Source organism: Mus pahari, chromosome 7 (genome assembly GCF_900095145.1).
Source record: "Mus pahari chromosome 7, PAHARI_EIJ_v1.1, whole genome shotgun sequence".
Classification (NCBI taxonomy): Eukaryota; Metazoa; Chordata; class Mammalia; order Rodentia; family Muridae; genus Mus; species Mus pahari.
The window spans coordinates 2,200,970-2,223,145 of NC_034596.1; the positions used below are offsets into that span (position 1 = coordinate 2,200,970).

The 22,176-nt window shown below is 48.1% G+C and overlaps 1 protein-coding gene across 1 annotated transcript in view; it reads left to right on the plus strand.

The window, feature by feature from the left end:
- The window catches only part of Otof (otoferlin), a 95,590-nt gene that overhangs the window by 9,982 nt on the left and 63,432 nt on the right, over positions 1–22,176 (plus strand). The window contains exon 2 of the mRNA XM_021202511.2: positions 9,461–9,519. Coding sequence (XP_021058170.1) covers positions 9,461–9,519 — 59 coding nt within the window. The remainder of the gene's footprint in view (positions 1–9,460; positions 9,520–22,176) is intronic.

Below are 22,176 nucleotides of genomic sequence, written 5' to 3' on the forward strand. Positions count from 1 at the left end.
TCTTACCCACTGAGCCACCTCACCAGCCCCCAGCAGGCTGTTTTGTAGACACTGGAAACTATTTTAAAGTTGTGAGGGCATGCAGACGACTAGGATGGTCCAAACAACTCTGAAAACAGACATCTGGGAGTCTCACTATTTGATTAAAAGTTTATAACGTCACAGGAACTAAGTCAGTACCATTGGCCCAAGACTAGATAACAGTCTGCGGGGTAGCGTGCAGCAGCCAGAGGTGGGTCTCGTGAGCATGCAAAGGACGTGAAGTCAAGGTCATAGAGGGTTTTCAAAGAGCTAGAGACCTACGTGGGAAAAACCAACTTCACGCTCCTACATCATTCCACCCACAAAGATGAATCTAAGCTGGATCACTAAAGCTAAACATTAAAGGGGGCTAGGGAGCTGGGCAGAGTGGAGCACCCCTTCATCCCGGCACTCGGGAGGCAGAGGCAGTTGGATCTCTGAGTTTGAGGTCAGTCTGATCTACAGAGTGAACGCTGGGACAGGCAGAGAACAGGAGAGATGACTCAGAGGGAGAGTGTTTGCTGTGTAAACTTGAGGAGCAGAGCTCACATCCCCACACCTGTGTGACAAGGATCGTGGCTGTGGTCTCACAGGCACCTGTAAGAAAGGTCAAGACAGAGAGGAGCAGAGACGGGGTGGGTGGAGCTTGCTGGCTGTCAAAATATAGAAAACAAATTTAAAAACAAACAAACAAAAACCATGAAGTCTAGGTTCATTGAGAGACCCTGCCTCAAAGGAGAAACATGGGAGGCACTAGAAGGCGCACAGGCGTGCAGCATGCACACAGGCATGTGCATACACCATGCACATACATATAAGAATTAAAATAACATTTAAAATAAAGTTAAACAACAAAAAGACTATAAGCTTCTAGGATAAATTTTAAAATGCATTTGTTGTATTTTGGGATTGCACAAAATTTTCCTGAGGAAAATACAAAAGCCGCACATTGTAAAAAACGAACCCATAAATTAGATTTTTCAATTAATTAAAAACTCCTATTCATCACAAAATGCAATTAAGAATACGAGAAGGCAAGGAACATGCAGGATGAAAATATACACACCAATGCAAACAAACAAAAAGTCAAATGGCAAACTTTTCACAATGCGTCAAAGACGGGAGATCGCATAGAATAAGCCCCAAACGCAAACATGGTCCCAAGCATCACTTAATCCCAGCACTCGGGAGGCAGAAGCAGTCGGATTTCTGAGTTTGCAGCCAGCCTGGTCTACAAAGTGAGTTCCTGGTCTACAAAGTGAGTTCCAGGACAGCCAGGGCTACACAGAGAAACCCTGTCTGGGAAAAACAAACAAACAAACAAACAAAACAAAACAACAACAAAGAAGTGAACATCAAAGTTACAGGAGCTGTATCTCACAGGCACTATAAATAGAAAAGTAACAGTCACACTAATCAAATGTTATGGAATGTGACACAGCTGCATTTTTTTATATATTGCTGATAAGTTTATGGAATACAGCCATCACTTTGGAAAACCCCTTGGCAGTTCCTAGTAAACTTAAACAGATAGCTATCCATCGCGCCTGCAATTCTGCGCCTAGGCATTTCCCCATGTCTACAAGAAGAGCTGCTGTTGTTGTTGTTGTTGTTGTTGTTGTTGTTGTTGTTGATCACAGCAGATTTACTGATATTCGCTGTCCCGGCTTGCTTTCTCTTTCTATTGCTGTGATGAGACACGGAACAAAGACAGCCTGTGGAGGGAAGGGCTTGATTGGCTTACAGGTTCCATCACTGAGGCAAGCCAAGGCAGGAGTGCGAGCAACCTAACCTTCTATCAGCAGAACAACGCAGCACACTGAAGACTACCGATACAACAGAATGTTACCTGACAGCGAAAATGAATAGATTGTCCCACCCTATGGGTGAGATCTATACATGAGGGTTGAAAAGGATGATGGGAAAATGCATCTCTATTGAACATGTCCTTGCCTCTGGTCAGAATTTCCTATGTAATACCCTCTACTTACATTTATAAGCACTTACATTATATGTATTATATGTGGTCTAGCGATGGGAAATACATGGAAAGACGTTACCAATCCCTGTGTACAGAGAACTCCAGCACCCATAGATTTCGCTACCCACAGGGAACTGGTTCCAAGAGCCCTCAGACATTGAGAACACTATACTGATGTATGCATCAATATGAATGAGTCAGAAAAACATTGAGTAAGAGAAGCCCGACACACAAAAGCACATCTGGGGCTGGAGGAAGAGCTCCGTTGGTAAAGCGCTTGCCCTGTAAGCACAAGGGCCTGGACTTAATCCCTAGAACCCACCAGGCATGGTGGCGAGTACTTATAATCCAGTGCTGGGGAGGCTCATAGCCAGCCACTGGAGCCTGCTTATCACGCTCCAGGCTGTGAGAGACCCCATCTCAAAGGACATGGTGGACACTTGAGGAACAACTGCCAAGGCTGTTGCTTCTGACTATGTGTATACAGGCACACAGGTACTTGCACACACATGAACATGCACACGCATGAACATGCACATACGTGAACATGCATACACATGAACATGTACACAGGCATACACACACATACACACAAAAGCACCTTCTACAGGAAGTCATATAAACGATGTTTAGGGTAGAAAAAATACCGGGGCATGAGAAATGGCTCTGAGGTTAAGAGCACTTGTTGCTCTTGACGAGGACTAGGGTTCGGTTCCCAGCACCCACATGGTGGCTCACATCTGTCTATAACTCCAATTCCAGGGAATATGATGTCATTCTTTGACCTCCAAGGGCATCGGGTATGCATGTGGTGAATTTCCATACGTGCAGACCAAACTCTCACACATGAAATAGAAATAAACTTTAAAAATTGAAGATGGGATAAAAACCAATATTTGATGATAGAAATCAGAGCCGTTGTTAAAAGCCGACAGCACCAGGTAGAAATTACCTGGGAAGGGGGCTGGGGAATATTTTGAAGAACTAAAAATGTTCTATATCTTAACTGTGTGGTAATTAAACACATATGAGCATTTATTAAGACTCGTTAAAATATACCCTTAAGATCTGTGGATATAAATTTTACCTAGTTTTTAAAAAAGAATCATAATCACACTTAAAATACCTAAAACTTGAATAATATTACAGGTGAGTGAAAAATTGTTTCTAATTATATGCTGCTAAAATTACACCATAAACGTGATTCATAGTAGAGGGGACAATTTTTATATTTAGCACATGACTTAAAGGCTAAAGCAGAGAGAGGACCGTTGCATGGAATGGTGGCTGTTTTCTGCCTAGCAATAAAGGACGCACAAATACTGTTCTCAACACCCTCTCCCCATCTCATGCCTGTGGAGACTAAGTCAAAGGGAAGTAACTAGGTGGGGGGCATGTGGCTGTCAAGTGGCAAAGCTGGCGTAAGAGCCACACATCTGTCTACACAATTCAGGACCAAAGGACGGCTCAGCCCGTGAAGGCATTTCTGTTGCAAACCTGGAGATATGAGCTCAGGTCCTAGAATCCTTTTTTAAGGTGGGAGGAGAGAACCAATCCACAAAGATGAGGCCTCCACATGTACTCATGGGGTGCACCCTCCACCATCATCATGCATTTGTACCCAGGAATGATAAATGACACCTTTAAAATATCTACCTAATGTCCCTGTGCTTGTGGAGGCTTGGCTTCATGTTGGATTGCTTCAAAGAAACCTCTTTCTGACTGCCCCAAGTTCCAAGACATGAGTCTGGTTCAGCATGATTATTCCCAGCTTACAGATGACGAAGGAGGAGACCCTGTGGATGGGACCCCAGCTCCAGAGCTCTACCCAGGCCCACCCAACCCTGCCGAAGTCTTGTTCTCTCCATTGCATTCAGAGCTGTCATGCCCTGCTTCCTGCAGCTTGTGAAGGCAGTTAGTTTTCCAAGGATGCAGGCTGACACGGCATGGAGAGAATGCTCAGAGAATGGCTATGGAGTAACAGGAAGCATGCAGCATCAGGGGAGGGGAGAGAACCCTGGGGAACTCCGCTGGGCTCACTTCAGAAAATGCACAGTGAAGCGTTGTTGATTTTAAGTAAGCAAGGAAAGAATTAGGACAGGACTGGGTGGGAAAGAGTATCTCGGGTCACATGGAGCAACAATGACCTGAGGGCTAGCTCCTAGCAAAACCAGGTTGAGGCTGAAATTTGTCTTGCACTGTAGATGGTGACCAAGCCACCCTGGACTCTCAGCACTCCTCCTCCTCCTCCTCCTCCTCCTCCTCCTTCTCCTCCTCCTCCTTCTTCTTCTTCTTCTTTTTCTTCTTCTTCTTCTTCTTTTTATACAAGGTCTTATGTAGCTCAGGCTAGCCTTGAACTCTCTATGTAACTGTGCCAGCTAGTTCTTGTCAACTTGACACACACTAGAGTCATTTGGAAAGGAGGAGCCTCAGTTGAGCAACTGCCTCCATTAGATTGGCCTGTGGACACATCTGTGGGTGTTTTCTTGACTGATGATTGATGCCGGAGGGTCCAGCCCACTATGGATGCTGCAGCCCTGGGTGGGTAGTCCTGCGATGTATTAGAAAGCAAGCTCTGCAAGCCATGTAGAGCAAACCAGTGAGCAGTGTTCCTCAAGGCCTCTGCTTCAGGTCCTGCCTCCTCCAGGTTCTTGCCTCGAGGTCCTGCCTTGGTTTCCCTCAGTGAGGGACTGCAGTCTTTACACCAAACAAAATCCTTCCTCCACGTGCTTCTTTTGTCCAATGTTTTATTCACAGCAATGAATAACCAAACAAAGACAGTAGCTCAGTGGTGACTTTGAACCCCTACTCCTCTGGACCCTCCTTAGTTCTTCCTTCAATGGCTACGTCCTAGGGACTATTTCTCCCGTCACCATCAGGACTCTCAGCCCCATCAGAACCCTTTCCTTAGCTCTACATTCTTTGAAAATTTATATACACTCTCTCCTGGAATTCCTGGCTCACTGGCCGAGCTCTGGGAGACCTAGAACCTGCTATCCCTCTGTTATTTGTATTCGTGCCTGGGTAACCACTACCCTGGCCTGCTAGGCAGACTTCATTCCCCCTCTTCTGTGCCCGCACTTCACTCCAGCAGCCTAATTCTACCTTACAGAAACGCTTCCCCGAGGCTGACACAGTCTCTCCCTGAGGCTTGTAATAAGCTCTTAAAGATTCTAATTATCTCAGTTCAACTTTGTTCCATGAAGGCTGAATGGCAGGCCTGACACAGCCTGGGGAGGGGAAGACCTCCTGTCACCTGTTGAAATGAAGGAACTTAAGGGCGATCAGTCCTCTGCGCCTGCCTTGTCTCAAAGGTCTGTCTCTAGCAAAGCCAAGCTGGAAAGAGAACTTAGGCCGTGCAGGTGGCATGTGCTGTGAAATCACATCCCGAGAGAGGCTAGGACATCAGTCACCCTGCACATTATACAAGCACTTGGCTCACCTGCATACAGCAGGGTAGCTGGGGGGGGGGTATTTTTAAATGGCAAATGACATAAAGCTTCATCATATTAAGATCCTGAACCCTCCAAGTCGTGATGGGAATATCCAATGGTGTGGTCTTTAGCAACATTCTGAGCTCAGCTCTACGCTGACTGGCTGGGGAGGAGACCTTTCAAACCATATAGCTCAGCCATGAGAGGAAGCGAGGGTGCTGTTCAATTTCCCATCTAACCTCCTTCTCGCCTGACCCCTCTCCACTCAAGGAAAAGGCCATTTTCTCCATCTTCTTGGTGGCAAGAAAGGGGGTGGAGCATTAGGAATTTTTAATGGTTTTGTCTGAGGCCATTTAAAATGAAGCTGAAATGTCAGTCTCTAAGACTGGTGGTGGGGGAAGTGGGTGGTGAACTGGTGGGAATGAACTCGAGTGAGCTGAGGTATCACAGTCCCCAGCGATACCTGGGAATGGCTGAGGGCCTCTGGATCCCGCAGTGAGGATAGGACCGCTTGCTAAGCCTCCCAAAATGTAGCTCTTCCAAAGTGTGTTTTGTTTCCTCTGTGCATCTCTCTGCACTGTTTCCTCGTGATTTGTTTAAGCAAATATTTATTTATATTCCCCCGAATATATTACAGGCATATGGAGGGAGAGAGAGTTCAGCTCTCCTGCCAGAGACTATTCCTCACAGCTGAGTCCCCAGAATCCAAGGCAATGAGGCTTTTAGTGCATCTCCAGGTGGAGCTGAGCTGTGATGCGTACACTCTACAGTGACTAATTTCTCTGTGTTTCATGGCCCCTCCACAGGGCCAGAAGAAGCAACAGAGGAACGCTTTCTGCACAGTCAAACCCAACAGCGCCTCTCTCTCAGGCCTCATTGGCCCTCCATAGCTGAGTTCTGAAGCTCTTCATTCCTGGGGACCCCAGAACACAGCCATATCCAAGGCTCATTAAGACCTTATAGGATGAAAAGGCCTTTGATTATTCAGAGCAGTGGGTCCTTGGGGGAACCCAACGCACACCAGTGCTCACCTGATTCTGGAGTTATAGTGTGTGTGTGTGGCCTGAGGGAGAAATTAAGGAAGGCACAAAGCTCAGGTGTGATCGCTCACACTTCCCTCCCCTCAAACGCTTGGTGGAGCTTCTTCTTTTCAATTTTTTTTCTTTTGTTTTGTCCCTGGCTAGTGCTAAAGACTTCCTGTCTCCTCTATTTCCCATCCATTTTTTTTATGAATACAACTTCTCTGAGTTTTTCCACGTTGTCTTTATCTCAGATGCAACTAGGCAACCATTTCCATATGTCCCAGCCCCCCATACATCACACATACACAGAAACACACACACACACACACACACACTGAGTTGTTTATGTGAACCCTGGCTTCCTGGTCAGGGGCCAGCTCTGCCTCCTGTGTCATAAAAGCCATTCAGCACCTGGAAATCTCTTATTAAACAGAGTAGAATGGCTGGGCATGGTGGCTCACCCCAGGAGGACAGTTGAGCATTCAAAGCCAGGCTATAGTGCCACACAGTTTCAAAACCAACAGGATGAGGCCACTGAGGCCAGAAAATGAGAGTTCGTTCCCAGCCCCTTTGCTCACCTCCCTCATCTGTGCATGGCAAGGGCCAGAGGACTCGTCCCACCTTTCCTTGGCCCAGGGCTTGTCAAGAAGGGTCTTCAGACCTTCTGGGAGAGGAGAGCCCAGCATGTTTCCCTAATACCAAATCACTTGGCCACCCAGCCATGGCTACCAGTGACAGCCCATACTAACTCCCAGACAGAATTGTGCTCAAGTTGGGAAAAGGCTTCCATGAGATAGACTGCTGGTTGAAGTTGGTGAGGATTTAAACATGTTTCCCTTTCGATTACAAAAGTAAAGTATAATCTTTAAGAAAAAAAGTCATACATATAGTCAGGGATACAAATCAGGGACAGTGCTTGTGTAATACACACAAGGGCACTGTTTGATTGTTTTACACACACACACACACACACACACACACAGGCGAGATGGCACAAGCCAGTATTTGGAAGCCTATGTCAAGTCTTGAGAAGCGAAGGTTAGCCTGAGCTACAGATAGAGTCTATCTCCAAGAAACAGCAAAACAAGCAAACAAACAGGAAACTAAACAATTAACAAATTCATATATAATACATATAATGTGCAGTAAGAGCCTGAAGTGTGTATATGCCTTGCTGCACAGAGATGGTCGTTTAGTGATTTCGGTCTTTCCGTATGGATGTATTAAAATACATGTACATATACTGTGGAGTTGTTTTTGCTTAAGAAACAATATCCTATCACAAGGCTACCTGCTTTTGAAAAGTAAGTTAATTGTAAGTAATAATTTTAACGTCGATAGAATCCCAACCCTTCTCATAGGAGGCCATCCCTCCCAGAACAGTGTGCCTCTCCTTTGTATGTACCCTTCTTATAGCTCATACTCCAGAGTCTGTTCCAAGCCTGTGGCTTCCCCTTTACGGTCCCCTGAGGGTGGGATCTGTGGACGTTGTCTGTCCTCTTACTAGAGTCCCCATGGTTCTGTACACCAACCATTCCAGTGACCGTTTCTCGACGTGCTTTGGACTGGTAGGTGCCTTCAGTCCTTGCCAGCCTATGCCCCTCTGCCTGCCCCTGGTCTCTCTTAATTTGGTTCTTCCAGCAGCTTGGGACAGACCGGATAGGTCTGAGAAGAAGGTGATTTCAGCCTTTTCACCCAACAACCCCCATCGGAGGAGGCAGCGTGGGGCAGGGAGGATGGTCTGAGACACCTATGCCTATTACATGAGCCAGCAGGAAGGTAGGGTCCACGTGTAGGGCACAGGCAAGAAGCTACCTGAGCCTGTCTTCTCTGCAAGGGGGGAGGGGCACAGATATGGGAAGGGAGACAGAGTGGGTGAAGGAAAGACCTGGCCGTGGGTCTGGCGGAGAACTACCAGATAGCTGAGGTTCCTTTGCTCAATTCAGACCTGAACAGGCAAAGCGACAGCTCCCCTAGTTTCAACTGTTCTGCCTCTCTCCCTACAACTCCCAGCTGGTTGGGGGCACTCAGAGCTTGCAACTCCCAGCAGCTCTCCTGGCTCACACTGTGCTGCAGTTCCCCGACTGCCAGCTGCTCTCAGAGTTACCAGCCCTGGTTACTGGCCACTTTCAGTACCAGCAATCCTTGGTGTAACCAGCCAATGGTGCAACGAACGAGCTCAACTTGCCGGTAGAAATCGCTACCACACAAAGTAGAACTGACTGAGAGAAGAGCCATCGGGCCAGGTGTGGTGGCACACAGCTTTAGTCACAGGGCAGAGGCAGTCTGTGCTGCCTACACAAAAAGGGAGGGCGCACACACACGCATGATCAGAGTCCTGCTGGCTGACTGCAGACCTTTACAGAGTCATGCCCATCTGCCCAGACATAGTGGGTCCGCCTGCTCTGGCTGGGCTGTCAAGTGGTAGAAGCTAGGCTGCTTGGGAACCCAAATATTAAAGGGGCAGGTCATAGAGAGGCTGTGCCATGAGTCACTTGGGACCTTAGCAAATTCTCCCAGAGCAGTCCTCAGTCATCTCTTAGACCCTAAGATTGAGGGGAAGTTGGGACCTATTCTTGGCCCCAGAAGATCCTGGGATGGCTGTGGATGTGGTCACAGAAGTGGGCTAGATGCCACAAAGCCTGGCAGGATGCAGAGCCTCATTGCCCTATGGCCCAGGTTTCTGCTGGGGCAGCAGGGCTGCGGGCTGTCGGAGAGCCAGGGAGCCCTCAGGTAAGTGGTAAGATGAGAATAGAGCACATATCCACCCTGGTGCCCAGACTAGCCTGGGCCTTCCTAAATTTTAGTGATCCGTCTATAAAATTGAGTTCATGGCCTTTCACTGCTAAAAGGTCAGACAAGAGGCTATATATGGGGACTCCCCTCATTTTGGAAAGAGATGCATAGCCAAAGGGTCAAATGCGTTCTGACACTCTCAAGATGAGAGTATCCCCAACTCATTATCTAGACAAGTCTGACTCTAGGATCTTCTCTCTCCACAGGGCAGTCCTTCTACTCCCGGGTCCTGGAGAACTGCGAGGATGTGGCTGACTTCGATGAGGTAGGATATCTGAGTCCCTGTCCTCACCCCCTCTCCAGCAAGCACCCCGTCTCCGCCCGGTGTGCTGGTCCTAAACCCTGGGTGGCTTGTGTGCAGCATGCCTCGTCTCTGAGTGACTTCCTGGGAGGAGCTGGTGGGTGGCTGTGGAGGAGCCTCCACTCAGCAGATTCCCACAAAGTGAGCGACAGAGCGGAGCAACGGCTGCCACCAGGTCTGAGCCCTTTGACCCCTGGAGAGAAAATACCCACCAGCTTTCTAAACCTCAGGGTGAGTCTCTCTAAGGGGTCAGCAGGGTTGTCATTAGGGTCCTTCCCCAGGGTCTCCTGGTATCCTTGGAGGAACCAGGTCACCAGAGCTTCAGTGATGCCCAACTCACACAAGACTCTCCCTTTCTAAGGACATCAGGGTACCTCTCCTGCCTATGTTCTCAGACACTTCCTGGGTGGGAACATCAAAAGACACATGCACAGTGGTTCTCCCCGACCCCCAGAGGTGTTTGTTTGTTTGTTTGTTTGTTTTCTGAACTATAGACTCAGATCACTGAGTATACAAACGACTCACTTCAGTTTAGGTTTCTCCCTGGTCCTCATTCTTTCCCCTCTACCCCACTTCTAATGTAGTCAACAAAAGCCTCTTGCTGTTCTATACATTCCAGCAAGGTTTGGACTGCTGTGAGCATATGTATGTTTGTTTACTTAAATGACAATGTGTTAAATATTTTCCACTATATATTCTTTCTAAGTTCCATCTGTGTTGCGAAGCGCTGCTTGTTGGCTTTGCAGCAACAGTGGGTGACCAACCACTCTGGTGTGCCCGAGATGAAGAAGATTCTAGAAAAACAGGCCTTCAGTACTAAACAGGCAGGTCCTGAGCAAGCCAGGATGAGTTAATTGGTCATGTGCTCTCTACCAGGGCTGGTCCCTAGCTCATGCCACTAGAAATACAAAAATGGTCTCCACGCCTCACCTGAACCTGTGTGAGTGTCTTCCCAGGATAAGCACTAGAATCAGGAATTATACACCTAAGGTGACCAAGCACAACCACTGCCTGTGCTTCCGTCAGCAGAGAGTGACCCTTCCTCCACCCACATCCTCCTCTACGGTTGGGGTTTCCCTCCCAGGCCCCTGGTTTTCACCAGTCCAACAGAGATCTCTTCTGGTTGATAGGGGATATGAGCATCTCTTGAGAATGTCTTTAGCCTCTTCCTTTCCTCTTTTGCAAATTGTCACCTTCCTAGACGTTTTACCACTTTACCTCTTTGGTTCTTCTTATCGAATTGCAGATCTTCTTAGTATATTCTGAATAACAATCTCAGTTGATTTTAGATGTTAAAAACACCTGCCTCAGATGTAGCTCAATTGGTAGGGTGCTTGCCTTGTATGCACAAAGCCCCTGGAGTCCATTTCCAACATTATATATACCAGACATGTGACATACACCTGTAATGAAGCATTAAGAAAGGAGAGGCAGAAGTTCAGGTCATCCTTAACTACATATCAAGTTCAAGGATAGCCTCAGCTAGATAAGATCCTGTGTAGAATGAGAGAATGGGGGGAGGGGGGAGACCTTTTTCCAATCTATCAACTATCAATGAACAGGTCCAAAGTGCAACTGTTGCTTTGTGGATTTTTCCATGGTACTCTGTGAGCTGTGGGTTATTGTGGAATCCTGGTATTAATTGCTATATTTCATAATTTCTCACTTATGCATAAGGTTTTCCTTCTTGTTCCCTGTGATGTTTTTATATTAATTCCTATCTTATTGTATACTAAGATTGATACCTAAGAATTTGTGACACATGACTGTAACCGAATATTTGAGAGACTGAGGCAGGAGGACTACAAGTTTGAAGCCAATATGAAGTCTTCCGTTTTACACACACACACACACACACACACACACACACACACACATACACACACGCAATGCAAATTTCAGCTTATTTTTCTAAACTACATTTTCAATTTTTTAAATTTTCATTATACCCAGATGGATCTTCTCTTAGATCTCTTTATACATCTGAGTGTTTCTGGATTTTTTTAAGAACTTTTTTTTATGTGTATGAGTGTTTACCTGAATATATGTATGTGTACCACATACATGCAGGGCCCACAGAAGCCAGAAGAGGGCTTTGGGTCCCCTGGAAATCTAGTTACAGATGTTGAGAGCCCCCATGTAGTTGCTGGGAATCAAGCCTGGGTTCTCTGCCAGAGCATCAACTGCTTTTCATCTCTGGGCCATCTCTCCAGCCCTGGTGTTGTCCTATTTCATGAGTGACAATGTTTCCATCTTTCCAGCCCTGGTGTTGTCCTGTTTCATGAGTGACAATGTTNTCCAGCCCTGGTGTTGTCCTATTTCATGAGTGACAATGTTTCCATCTTTCCAGCCCTGGTGTTGTCCTGTTTCATGAGTGACAATGTTTCCATCTTTCCAGCCCTGGTGTTGTCCTATTTCATGAGTGACAATGTTTCCATCTTTCCAGCCCTGGTGTTGTCCTGTTTCATGAGTGACAATGTTAACCATTTCCATTTACTTCTATGGTACAACCACTGGGTTTGTATCCGTCAGCACCTTGTTTTAGATTTCCCATTTCCCATTCCTTTTGTCCACTCCTTATCTGCTTACCAGGGCTCACTGAGGCTTAGTAGAAAGGTTATAACCTTGTATGCAGTTCCCTTATACAATCGAACATCCCCATCGATGACTTGCAGACATCATTCTGAGTTGTTTCTCATTTACATCAGAACTTCAGGGGCTCCCTGTGCTTCTCTGGTTCCTCTGCTTCCCCAGCCCTTCAAGCTGGCACTACTGTCTCCATCAGGCATCCTTGAACCTTGTCCACTCCAGATCTCTTTTTACCCAAGAAATTTTTATGCAGCCTCATGCACATACTCATATAAAATAGGATAACTGTACAATAAAACACTCACTGACAACAAATCATGAAAAATAACTTTATTTTAAAGTAAGGCTTTGTGGAGGCTGGAGAGACCGGGTTCCATGCCCAGCACCCACATGGTAGCTTATTAACTCCTGATCCAGGAGATCAACACCCTCACAGAGACATACGTGTAGGCAAAACACCAATGCACATAAAATAAAAATTATTAAGATATGCCTTTCTTATCCATATAATGTTACTATTTATTACAGAAAAAAGCTAATTAACATACCAATGAGATGGGTGTGTTTGTTGGTCTAACACAACACCATCCAAAAATATGCTGATTTGGTACATTCTGAGGAATAGCTTGAGGAAAAAATACTAAAAGTCTTTGCTTCTGTGATTAGAGCATTGTTTCTCTGAGAGCAGGAACCTTTGTATATCCAGTGGAAACATTGTAATCCACACTGTAGAGGCTCAGTCTGAAACAGGGTTTGGCAGTGTTCATGAGCACTCGCTGTGTGCTAGGATGCTGTGTGTGTTCTGTGTTCAGTGCAGGGAAGTGTTGGCAGGCAGCCCAGAGCACACCAGATTCACCTCACATTTGCTAAGTGTTTGAGTTTCAATTGGCTTTGGTCTCGGCATGTTCAGAAACCTTGACTGTTGACAGTGTTAGCCATTCCCAGCTTCAGCTGTGTGACTCCCACCTAGGGTCCCAACCTCAGCTTTTCGAGTTTGCTTAGATTCTGGATTCTAGCCTTAGGGATGTGCAGTTTCTTTGACTTTTCTTTGACTGGGCCTTGTTGAGTTTTTTTGTTTTTTGTGGGGGAGGGGTTGTTTGTTTTGTTTTTTGTTTTTGTTTTTTTCTTCGAGTCAGGGTTTCTCTGTATAGTCCTGGCTGTCCTGGAACTCACTCTGTAGACCAGGCTGGCCTCGAACTCAGAAACCCGCCTGCCTCTGCCTCCCAAGTGCTGGGACTAGAGGTGTGCGCCACCACACCCGGCTGCCTGGGCCTTGTTTTACTTTTAAAAGATGAATTGTCTCTATTTAAAAAAAAAAATACAAAAAAACTCCAATTTGGCTGGAGAGATAGATCGCAACGTTTAAGAGAAGTGGCTACTTATTCAAACGACCTAGGTTCAATTCCCAGCACTCACATGGCAGCTCACAACTGTCTGCAGGTCTAGTTCTGGAGGATGCAACACCCTCTTCAGGCCTCTGTGGGCATTGTATGCATGTGGTGCATAGACATCCAGGCAGGCAAAATACCCATATTCATAAATTTTAAAAATAAAATAAAAATATCTGCTCTTTTTACTTCTTAGATCTCTTGAAGGATCCCTTGTGTTTTGTTCTCTTCTTCTTTGGGGTTCATCCAAAGGAGTCGTTCGGTCTCTTGCAGTATGCCTTCCCAAGCTCTGTAAATCTGGGAAGGCCCTCCTTACTTACTCAAGTTTGAGAGTTCTACTAGATCAGGAATTCTAAGTTTAAGATTCTTTTTCTCACAATTGAAAAAGTATAAGTCTATGTCATGGTTAAAAAGGTCTGCTGGCCCTCAGATTCTTAGAGCTCTGTGGGCAATCTTTTCCCCTCTTGAAAAAAAAAAAAGAAGAAAAAAAAACCCCACGAATCTCATACCTAATATATATGTCATGGTTTTTTGCCTTTGAGTCTCTCTCTCTCTCTCTCTCTCTCTCTCTCTCTCTCTCTNGTGTGTGTGTGTGTGTGTGTGTGTGTGTGTGTGTGTATTGTGGTAGACTTGAGGTTCAATTGTTCCATCTGGCTGAGGGGTCAACCTAACCAGTTATTTTTTCCTCCTGGGCCAATTCCATGTGGGAGAACTAGAAGTTCAGACCCAGGGCTGGAGAGAGGAAAAGCAAGGTCTCATCTTGTGCTACATCACCACAACTGCAAGGCCACTGCCTCCCCACTAAGTGTGTCCCTCAATCCTGGGACAGCTGGACTCCTCACCATTCCTGTGGGTGTTCTGTTCTTGTTGTCTCTGTCTTCTTGTTGTGTAGCTTTTAACTTCAGCTTAGCTTCGGTTGCCACATTTGTCAAATGCTGGGAACAGATATGCCTTCTCTCTGGGAAACAGCAAGCAAAAAGAGGGAAGGCTGTGCTAAAGATACCCCGCTGCATAAAGAGCTATCATGAGGCCGCAGATACCCCACTGCACAACCTGTTGGCTCCCATCCCCACCTCCTTTCCTCATTCAGGGGCTCTGGATCAGTTTCTGCCTTCTAGGGCCTATAGCAAGCATCTGACTACTCCCTTTCAAGACTTCTAGGGGCCCTATCAGCTCAAGTCCCAGGCGATGAGCAACCTGATGCCCCTTTGAAGGACAATGCCACCCCTTTCCATGCCCTGCACCCGGGACACCTGAGCCACAGATAATCCCCGGCATTCAAAGTTAATCACCATGTCTTTCCTCTTCCCAGAGAAGCCCAACACGGATCAGGTAGAGGATGTCCTTGATGCCACTGGACATCTGCATGGGGCATATTCTGAGTGTCAGAAGGAAGGGTCCCCTGAGCTAGTGGGAGAACAGGGATGTCTCATATAGGAACTTCACATGGGGGACAGTGCTCAGTGAACACAGGGAAGAGGCAGAAGCCAGGGAGCTATGGCAAACACTGACAGGATCAAGAACCACCACCGGGTGGGAAGAAGCTTGCTCACACTGCTGCCTGGCCTTTAGGAGGGGATGGTGACAGGATGTTCCCAGTTATTACGTAATGGAGACCCACTGGGGTGGGGTGGGTGGGGCCAGGAGTGACACAATATCTGAGCCGTCTTCTTATCATCTACTCCCCATGATAAACGATGAATGAGGACACTCAGTCCCACAGAATGAGTATCCCTTACAAGGTGACAGAATAGAAGTAGCCAGGCCAGGATTCTAAGTGAACACCAAGACTAGATCTGAAAACCTCTCTGGGTACACCAATAAAACCTGTCCCAGGCCTTCTGATTCTGGCTGGCTTGTTCACAAGAACCAAGCTGCCCTCCTTCCTCTAAAAGGGTCCCATAGCCTGGCTACCACTTGTCACATTCCACAAGGCAGCCGGGACAACTCCTCGACCCCCAAAGAGACCACAGAGATATATATCTTTGCCTCAGGTAGGAAAGTCCCACATCCCTCTGGCTATCCCTGGCCCATCAGATGTTCCAGAACAAGTCTGGGAAAGAAATTTTATGAACCCTTCAGGGGTCTCTCTGTCCCTGTATTCTGACTAGGGCCTTTGGGAACTGGCTTAGAGAGACATGGGGAGCCTTGGAGTCAGGAGACCTGGGCGTCTTCTCTAGGGTGAGGCACTGCTTGATGCAGACACAGGAAGGTGAGCCACTTTGACTGAGCAACCTGAGTGGGCAGGAAGTAGCCGGGAAGAAAAGCAATGCCCATCCTACAGTGATGGAAACAGAGCCAGGCAGTGTCCCCTTTCCTAGGGACTGGAACCCGAGATCCCTCATTGAGCCTGTGGCTCTTAAGAAGCTGAGGCAGGAGGCAAGGCTGGGGGAGCTGATGGAGCTGAGAGAGCATGCCACGTGTGTCTAAGCCCAGTCTGGTTTGGCTTTAACACAGGCACTGTTTGGACCCCATGCCCTACCCTAACCCCTATCCCCAACCCCCACACCCTCAACCCCACCCCCATCCCTCACCCCTACTTCCCACTCATCTCCCCATCCCTGAGTAGGCCCCAGACTTTCAAGTTTCTGGCTGGCTTACTCAAGTGAATGCTAAGACCTGGACACTTAAGGAGAGAGAGCTTTGCCTGCACATTCTGCTCCGTGTAACTGGCTTGAAGAACAACATCCTCAGGTCAGAAGGAGCCATGTCAGGATTTGAATGCTGGTCTGTCTTATTCCTGTATCCAGATCTGAAATGCTCAGCCAGCTAGTGTTGTGCACAGGCCTGTAGCTCTAGCCTTTAGGATGAGCAGCAGGTAAGGCGCAGACGACACAGGCACCTTAGAAGTCACTTAGTGGAAGTCACTATTTTACAGCAGGTGAAGTGGGTCCCTGTGGGGAAGGAGCTCCCCGAGACTTCCAAAGGAACACAAACATAAAACTAAAACCCAGGTATTTCGGCTCCCAGAACTGTTTCTATTATACCACAAATCTCTCCAGAGAAACCTCAGCTCTCAAGTTCCCCCAACAGACACACAAAGCACGAGGGTCTGTGTCCTCTGAGGATGCTAGCCTTCTGACAGGACACTCCACACCCAGTCAGTGGGCAAACCAGGGGTGATTCAGCTCATCCTCCCACACATACCAGGGAACTCTGTGGAGTCCCAGATCTCTAAGGCTGATAGGATACAGAACACCATGCCCTGGCCACTACCAGCCAGGTTAGCCCAAGTCTGTAGATGGTGAACTGGGTCACAACTGGACACTCAAGTGCTCCTAAGACTGTTCCAGACAGAGACCACCTCTTACTCCTCCACCACTAGTACATGTTCCCCAGCTCCTGTAAGCAGTCCCGTTGCACCTGCTTCAGTTTGTTTTGTCCTCAGAGCCTTCTAAGTACATCTCCAGAACCTGAAAACACCCTACATCCCTGCATCCCTGTGTCCCTGCATCCCTGTGTCCCTGCATCCCTATATCCCTGAATCCCTGCATCCCTGTGTCCCTGCATCCCTGTATCCCTGCATCCCTGCATCCCTGTATCCCTGAATCCCTGCATCCCTGTGTCCCTGCATCCCTGTGTCCCTGCATCCCTATATCCCTGAATCCCTGCATCCCTGTGTCCCTGCATCCCTGTGTCCCTGCATCCCTGTATCCCTGAATCCCTGCATCCCTGTGTCCCTGCATCCCTGTGTCCCTACATCCCTACAACCCCGTACGCCACACGGAGCACAAAGACTGCTGAGCAAACACGTGGTGGCCCATGATATCTAGGGCAGCAGTGTTTGGATTAGCAGGCCTAGGGCCCCAGACTTAGGGGTTGAATGAAGCAGAATATTAAATAGTGAGTTGGCTTTCATTGGCAACCACTTTTCTGGGCACTTCCAGAAATAAAAGCCACTACCCCTTCCTGCAATGGCCACAGGAAGAGACTTATGCTAATGCTGCCAAGCTGGAGAAGTGCCCTATGTCCCCAGAAGCCTCTGCAGCCCTCAAGTGTCTGTCATCAAGAAGCCAAGTCTTGCCCAGACCCTGGAACAAACAGCACCGTAATAACAATTATAATAAATGGCCACATTAACTAAACACTTCCTGTGTTCTGGCTGTCGGCCAAAGAGCTCACCCTGCTATCACCTGTAGTCCACTGGGTACCAGACCCTGGAAGAGTGTGGGGAAGCCCCGTGTACCAGGCAGTCACCTGTGCTCCTGCTCTGATTACCCTGACAGTGACCATCATGACATTCGGGGAGCTAATGGGAAGGAGGGGGAGCAGGAAACTGAGGCAGGGGCATGGAGCCCAGCTCTGCTGCTGGTGAGAAGTGATCTTGACCCAGACCTTACCAGGAGAATCACAGGCAAAATTGGGTAATGTCACGGTTATCTACTGCTATGTAGCAAGCCCCCAGTGTCTGACAACCTCTGCACTTCTGATTCTGAGGCTGCTCTGGCTGTCTGCTGGGCGGCTGTGATAGTGTCCAGCATCTATCAGGGTCCTTTCTGCCCCTCCAGCCTCACATCCCCCAGGGCCTCCCTCTCTATGGGCCTCCCTTGCAGCAGGGTGGCCTGGACTTCTTCATGTGGCACTGATTTCCAATATAATGAAGAATGGAAGCTTCCGGGTCTAGGTGCCACACGGCCTCATGGTTGAAACCTTTTGTTGCTAAAAGGCATAAGGCCAGCCTAGCCTCAAGGTGAGGCAACACAGACCCCATCTTGTGAGAAGAGATGTCACAGAAGAGGAAAAGAAGAGAGGGGGACCGGGAGCAGACACCCCAGATAACATCAGAGCCATGCTTCCCCAGGGTTTACCTTGTGCCAGAGCCAAGGTTAGGTGGTATACCATCCATACTGGGAAGTGTGGTCACTTGTCCAATTTCTCATAGTTGTTAAACGTCAGCACCAGGGTTTAAATCTGAATATTCTGCCTCTTAGTTAATACTCGATTGAGCTAATTAATAAAAATCAATTAATAAGCTACATTACTGGGCAAATCCCGAATCTCAGCGTCCTTAGTGTCCTGTGGAATGGGGTTAAACTGTCAGTCAAGTGGTAGCAGGTACCCAGTAGGTGGTCAGCACTCAATGAATAAACGATTTTGCAGCTGGCAATCTAGAAGGACGATCAGAACCACAGGCCCCCTTCTGAAACTCGGCTCTCTCTAATAATCCACCTGGCTCAGGAGACAGCCCAGTGTCAGGGAGTAAGACCTGAGCTAAGCTTTCACTGGGTTCAGTCCTGCCTCTGCCACCAGTCAGCAATGTGCCCTCGGATGCTCCTCTCTCAAGTCCTCTCAGCAGAAGGGCATCTTTGCCACGTTGCCAGAGTTGTTGCTAGACAGCAGTGGCCCCAGGTTTACTATCAAGATAGAAACCTCCCCTCATAACCCCTTCCCTTCAGCCAGAACTTCAGGAGTTGAGCAGCATTGTCTGGTTGTTGGGGGTATGGTGAGCGATGGTTCCTGGGAGCCCCCAAACCCCCTAACTCCCCCACCTTATCTGGCTGTGTCCTCAGCATATGTGTGCATCACTGTAATGGGTACAAAAAAGGAAATGGCAGCCAAAGGGAAACACTGAAAAATAAAATCATGATGAGGACAAACAAAAGAGTGGTGGAAGACATGGAAAGGCCAAGGCAGATAAAGTGTGAAGGCGGCAGAGGCAGAGCAGAGAAGGGCCAGGGAGACATATTGGCTACAACATGCACAGAGCCTTGCAAGGGGCAGGGACAGGGGTGGGGCAGGGAGCGGGAAGCAAGCCTGAACCAATAGTGACTTTCATTTCTGCCGTGCTATGTTCTCTTTCCATATAACATCCTGTCACTAGTGTGATTCCATTTGGTTCTTGCAGCAGCCTTGCGAGATATATATTTGTCTTAGTCAGTCTTCTGTGTCTATAGACACAGAATAACTGAAACTAGGTCATTTCTAAAGCATAGAAGTTTATTTGGCTTTCTGTTCTCAAGGTGAGAAGTCCAAGAGCATGGTACCAACATCTGATCAACATCTGGGGAGGGTCTCCTTAATGCATCGTAGTATATCATCTGACATCACACAGTGAGGTGGGGCAAGTGCCACATAGGGCCTGGGATCCCACATAGAGATTCTAGGTCCATCGGGATCAAAGCTGGGAACCAGAAGCCTCAAAAAACTTCCAGAAAACAGTCTAATGAGCAACCAGGAGTGAGAACCAATGAGAGACAGAGACAGAGAAAGGCAGCGACACAGAAAGACAGAAACATAGAAATACAGAGGCAGAGACAGGAAGAGACACAGACAGAGAGGCAGAGACAGACAGAGACCTAGACAGACAGAGACAGAGGAAGAGATAGGCAGGCCTTTATGTCCTGTCAGCTCTTGTGACCCTCTGAACTACACCTCAGTGGGGACAAGCAGAAGCCCGCCATGTCTCTCTGAGTCTCCCGTATCCGGTCATCACTTCCTCCACTGACCCCACTGTTCCCACTGTGTCCATCTAAAACCATTTAGATGACATTCTCAGGGTCACCACCAGCTTCCCCCACTCCTTCTTTCTTACCAGTGCCAGGAACCACCCAAGTGGAAGAAATACCTTACCTGCTTCACCCCAAAACGACAGCCGCAATGGGCCCTCCGTCCCAAAGCTGTGCTGAAACAGGTCCTGAGGCTGCCAGGAGCCCCACCTACCTCTAGCCTCTCTCCATCCCATGCTCACATCAGGGTTGCCGTCTTCATCAGCGTTACTGTTGCTGTGATGAAACACTGTGACCAAACTGACTCACTCAGCCTACTTTCTTATAGAACCCTGGATCACCAACCCAGAAGTACCACTCACAATGGGTTGTGTCCTCCCTCACTGATCACCAGTTAAGGAAATGCCCCCCCCCAGACCTGCCTACAGCCCCATCTTTTCCTAATTGAAGTTCCCTCCTCTGGGACACTCGAGCTTGGGTCAAGTTGACCTAAAGCTAACTAGCCCTCACAGTTTCCCCGGGATCTGGCCCATCCTGAGAGGAGATGATGTGAAGGGAGATGACATAGCAGCCAGGATGGAAGCCCAATCCTGAAAGTCCTCAGTCTGGGAGAAGGCAGTCCAGCTGTGGAGTGGCAGGCTTACAGGGACAGCTCTCAGAAGCTCTCGTGTCCACTCAGCCATCAGCAGAACTCTGCCTCACCCCTACTTCTCAGAGCCATGGCTACTCTGTCCATGAAACCAGGCAGACACCGGCTTCCTGGGCTGTTGGAAAAGCTAGAAGATCAATGTGCTTAAAGACTTCAGTCCCCTGCATAATGCCAAGTTTTCTGTAAACATTATTATCACTGTTATTCCTGAACTGTTGACTGGTCTGTACTGGGTAGGGAACATAGGGGACATTTAAAACTGAAGTCACACAGTGCTCTATCTAGTCTGTCAAAACCCCTGGTACCATCTTTCAATAGCTCCTAGCAGCTCTTGATGCCTGCCAGTCACTCTGCTAGCCCAAAGTCCAGTCGCACGGGAGGTGTGGCTCAGTTGGTAGAGTGTTCACCTAGCATGCACGACAGTGAGTTCAATCCCCAGCACCGAATAAAACAGATGGGATGGTGGGAGCCTGTAACCCAGCACTTAGGAGGTGGGGGATGTTCAAGTTCTAGGTCAGCCTGGAATACAAAGCAAAGCCCAGAAGGGTATAGACTCCAGCCCACACCAGTTTTTTTCCACCCTTTTCCTCTGTCCCGGTTGTTCCTACTCTGCTCCCTTTCCCACAATGGCATGATCAGCCCCGCGATCAGACAGGTGGCCTTGAGAGGGAATGTGGGGCAGGGTCAATGGAGGTGATTGAGACCGAAGGCCACAATGGGTTAGTGCCAAGAGAAACAGACATCTCTGGAGGCAGGGTCCATTGAGCAGCTCATTTAATTGGGAGGAATAGGGCTATTTAAACCTTTGGAGAGTGGGTAGAGGCTTCAGGGTGAGTGAATATCATTGGGTTGAGCCAGGGTCCTGGGATGCCTCATTTACGTAAGGAGGAGGGGTGCTGCTGGACATGACTTTATAAGGGAAAGTTTAACCTGGCTCCCTGTGACCTCCTCTGGTGGGGCCAAGGTAGAGGCACATGTCAATGTGAGCCAGGACGTGCACAGGAGAGGAGGGGAGATGCAGGCATGGACATGATCCTACTCCTGCCCATCTCTGGTAGAGATTTCCAGGGTTTGGACATGCCTCAACCCCACTCTTACCTCAGGTCTGCTCCCACAGCTCCACAGCTCCTCCCCACACACATATCCTCATGCTTGATGCACCAGGTCTGGAATGAACGTGGGTCCCATTCAGGTCCTCTTAATCTTCCTCCAGCTTTAACGGGGTATGGGGGTGTGATCTCTACAATGGGTGTGGCTCATCCTTGTGAAATAAGTTTTGACCCGCCCTGGATGCTGTCAGCATACAGGGGGCCATGGGAAGGGGTGACGTCTACAAACTCGGGCTTCCTTGATTATGTTGTGTAGTGAGTTCTGCGAGGGACCTGAGTGGCCTGTGTCATGGTATGCATCCCAGCCTTGAACCCTGGCTCTGACTCACTGTCCCCTGTTACTGGAGGGTCAGCCCTATGGCTTCCCTGGATGGCAGGCTTTTGAGTGCGTCTTCTTGGTGGCTTTGCCCAGTTTGGCTCACAGAGACTAAATTCTGTAT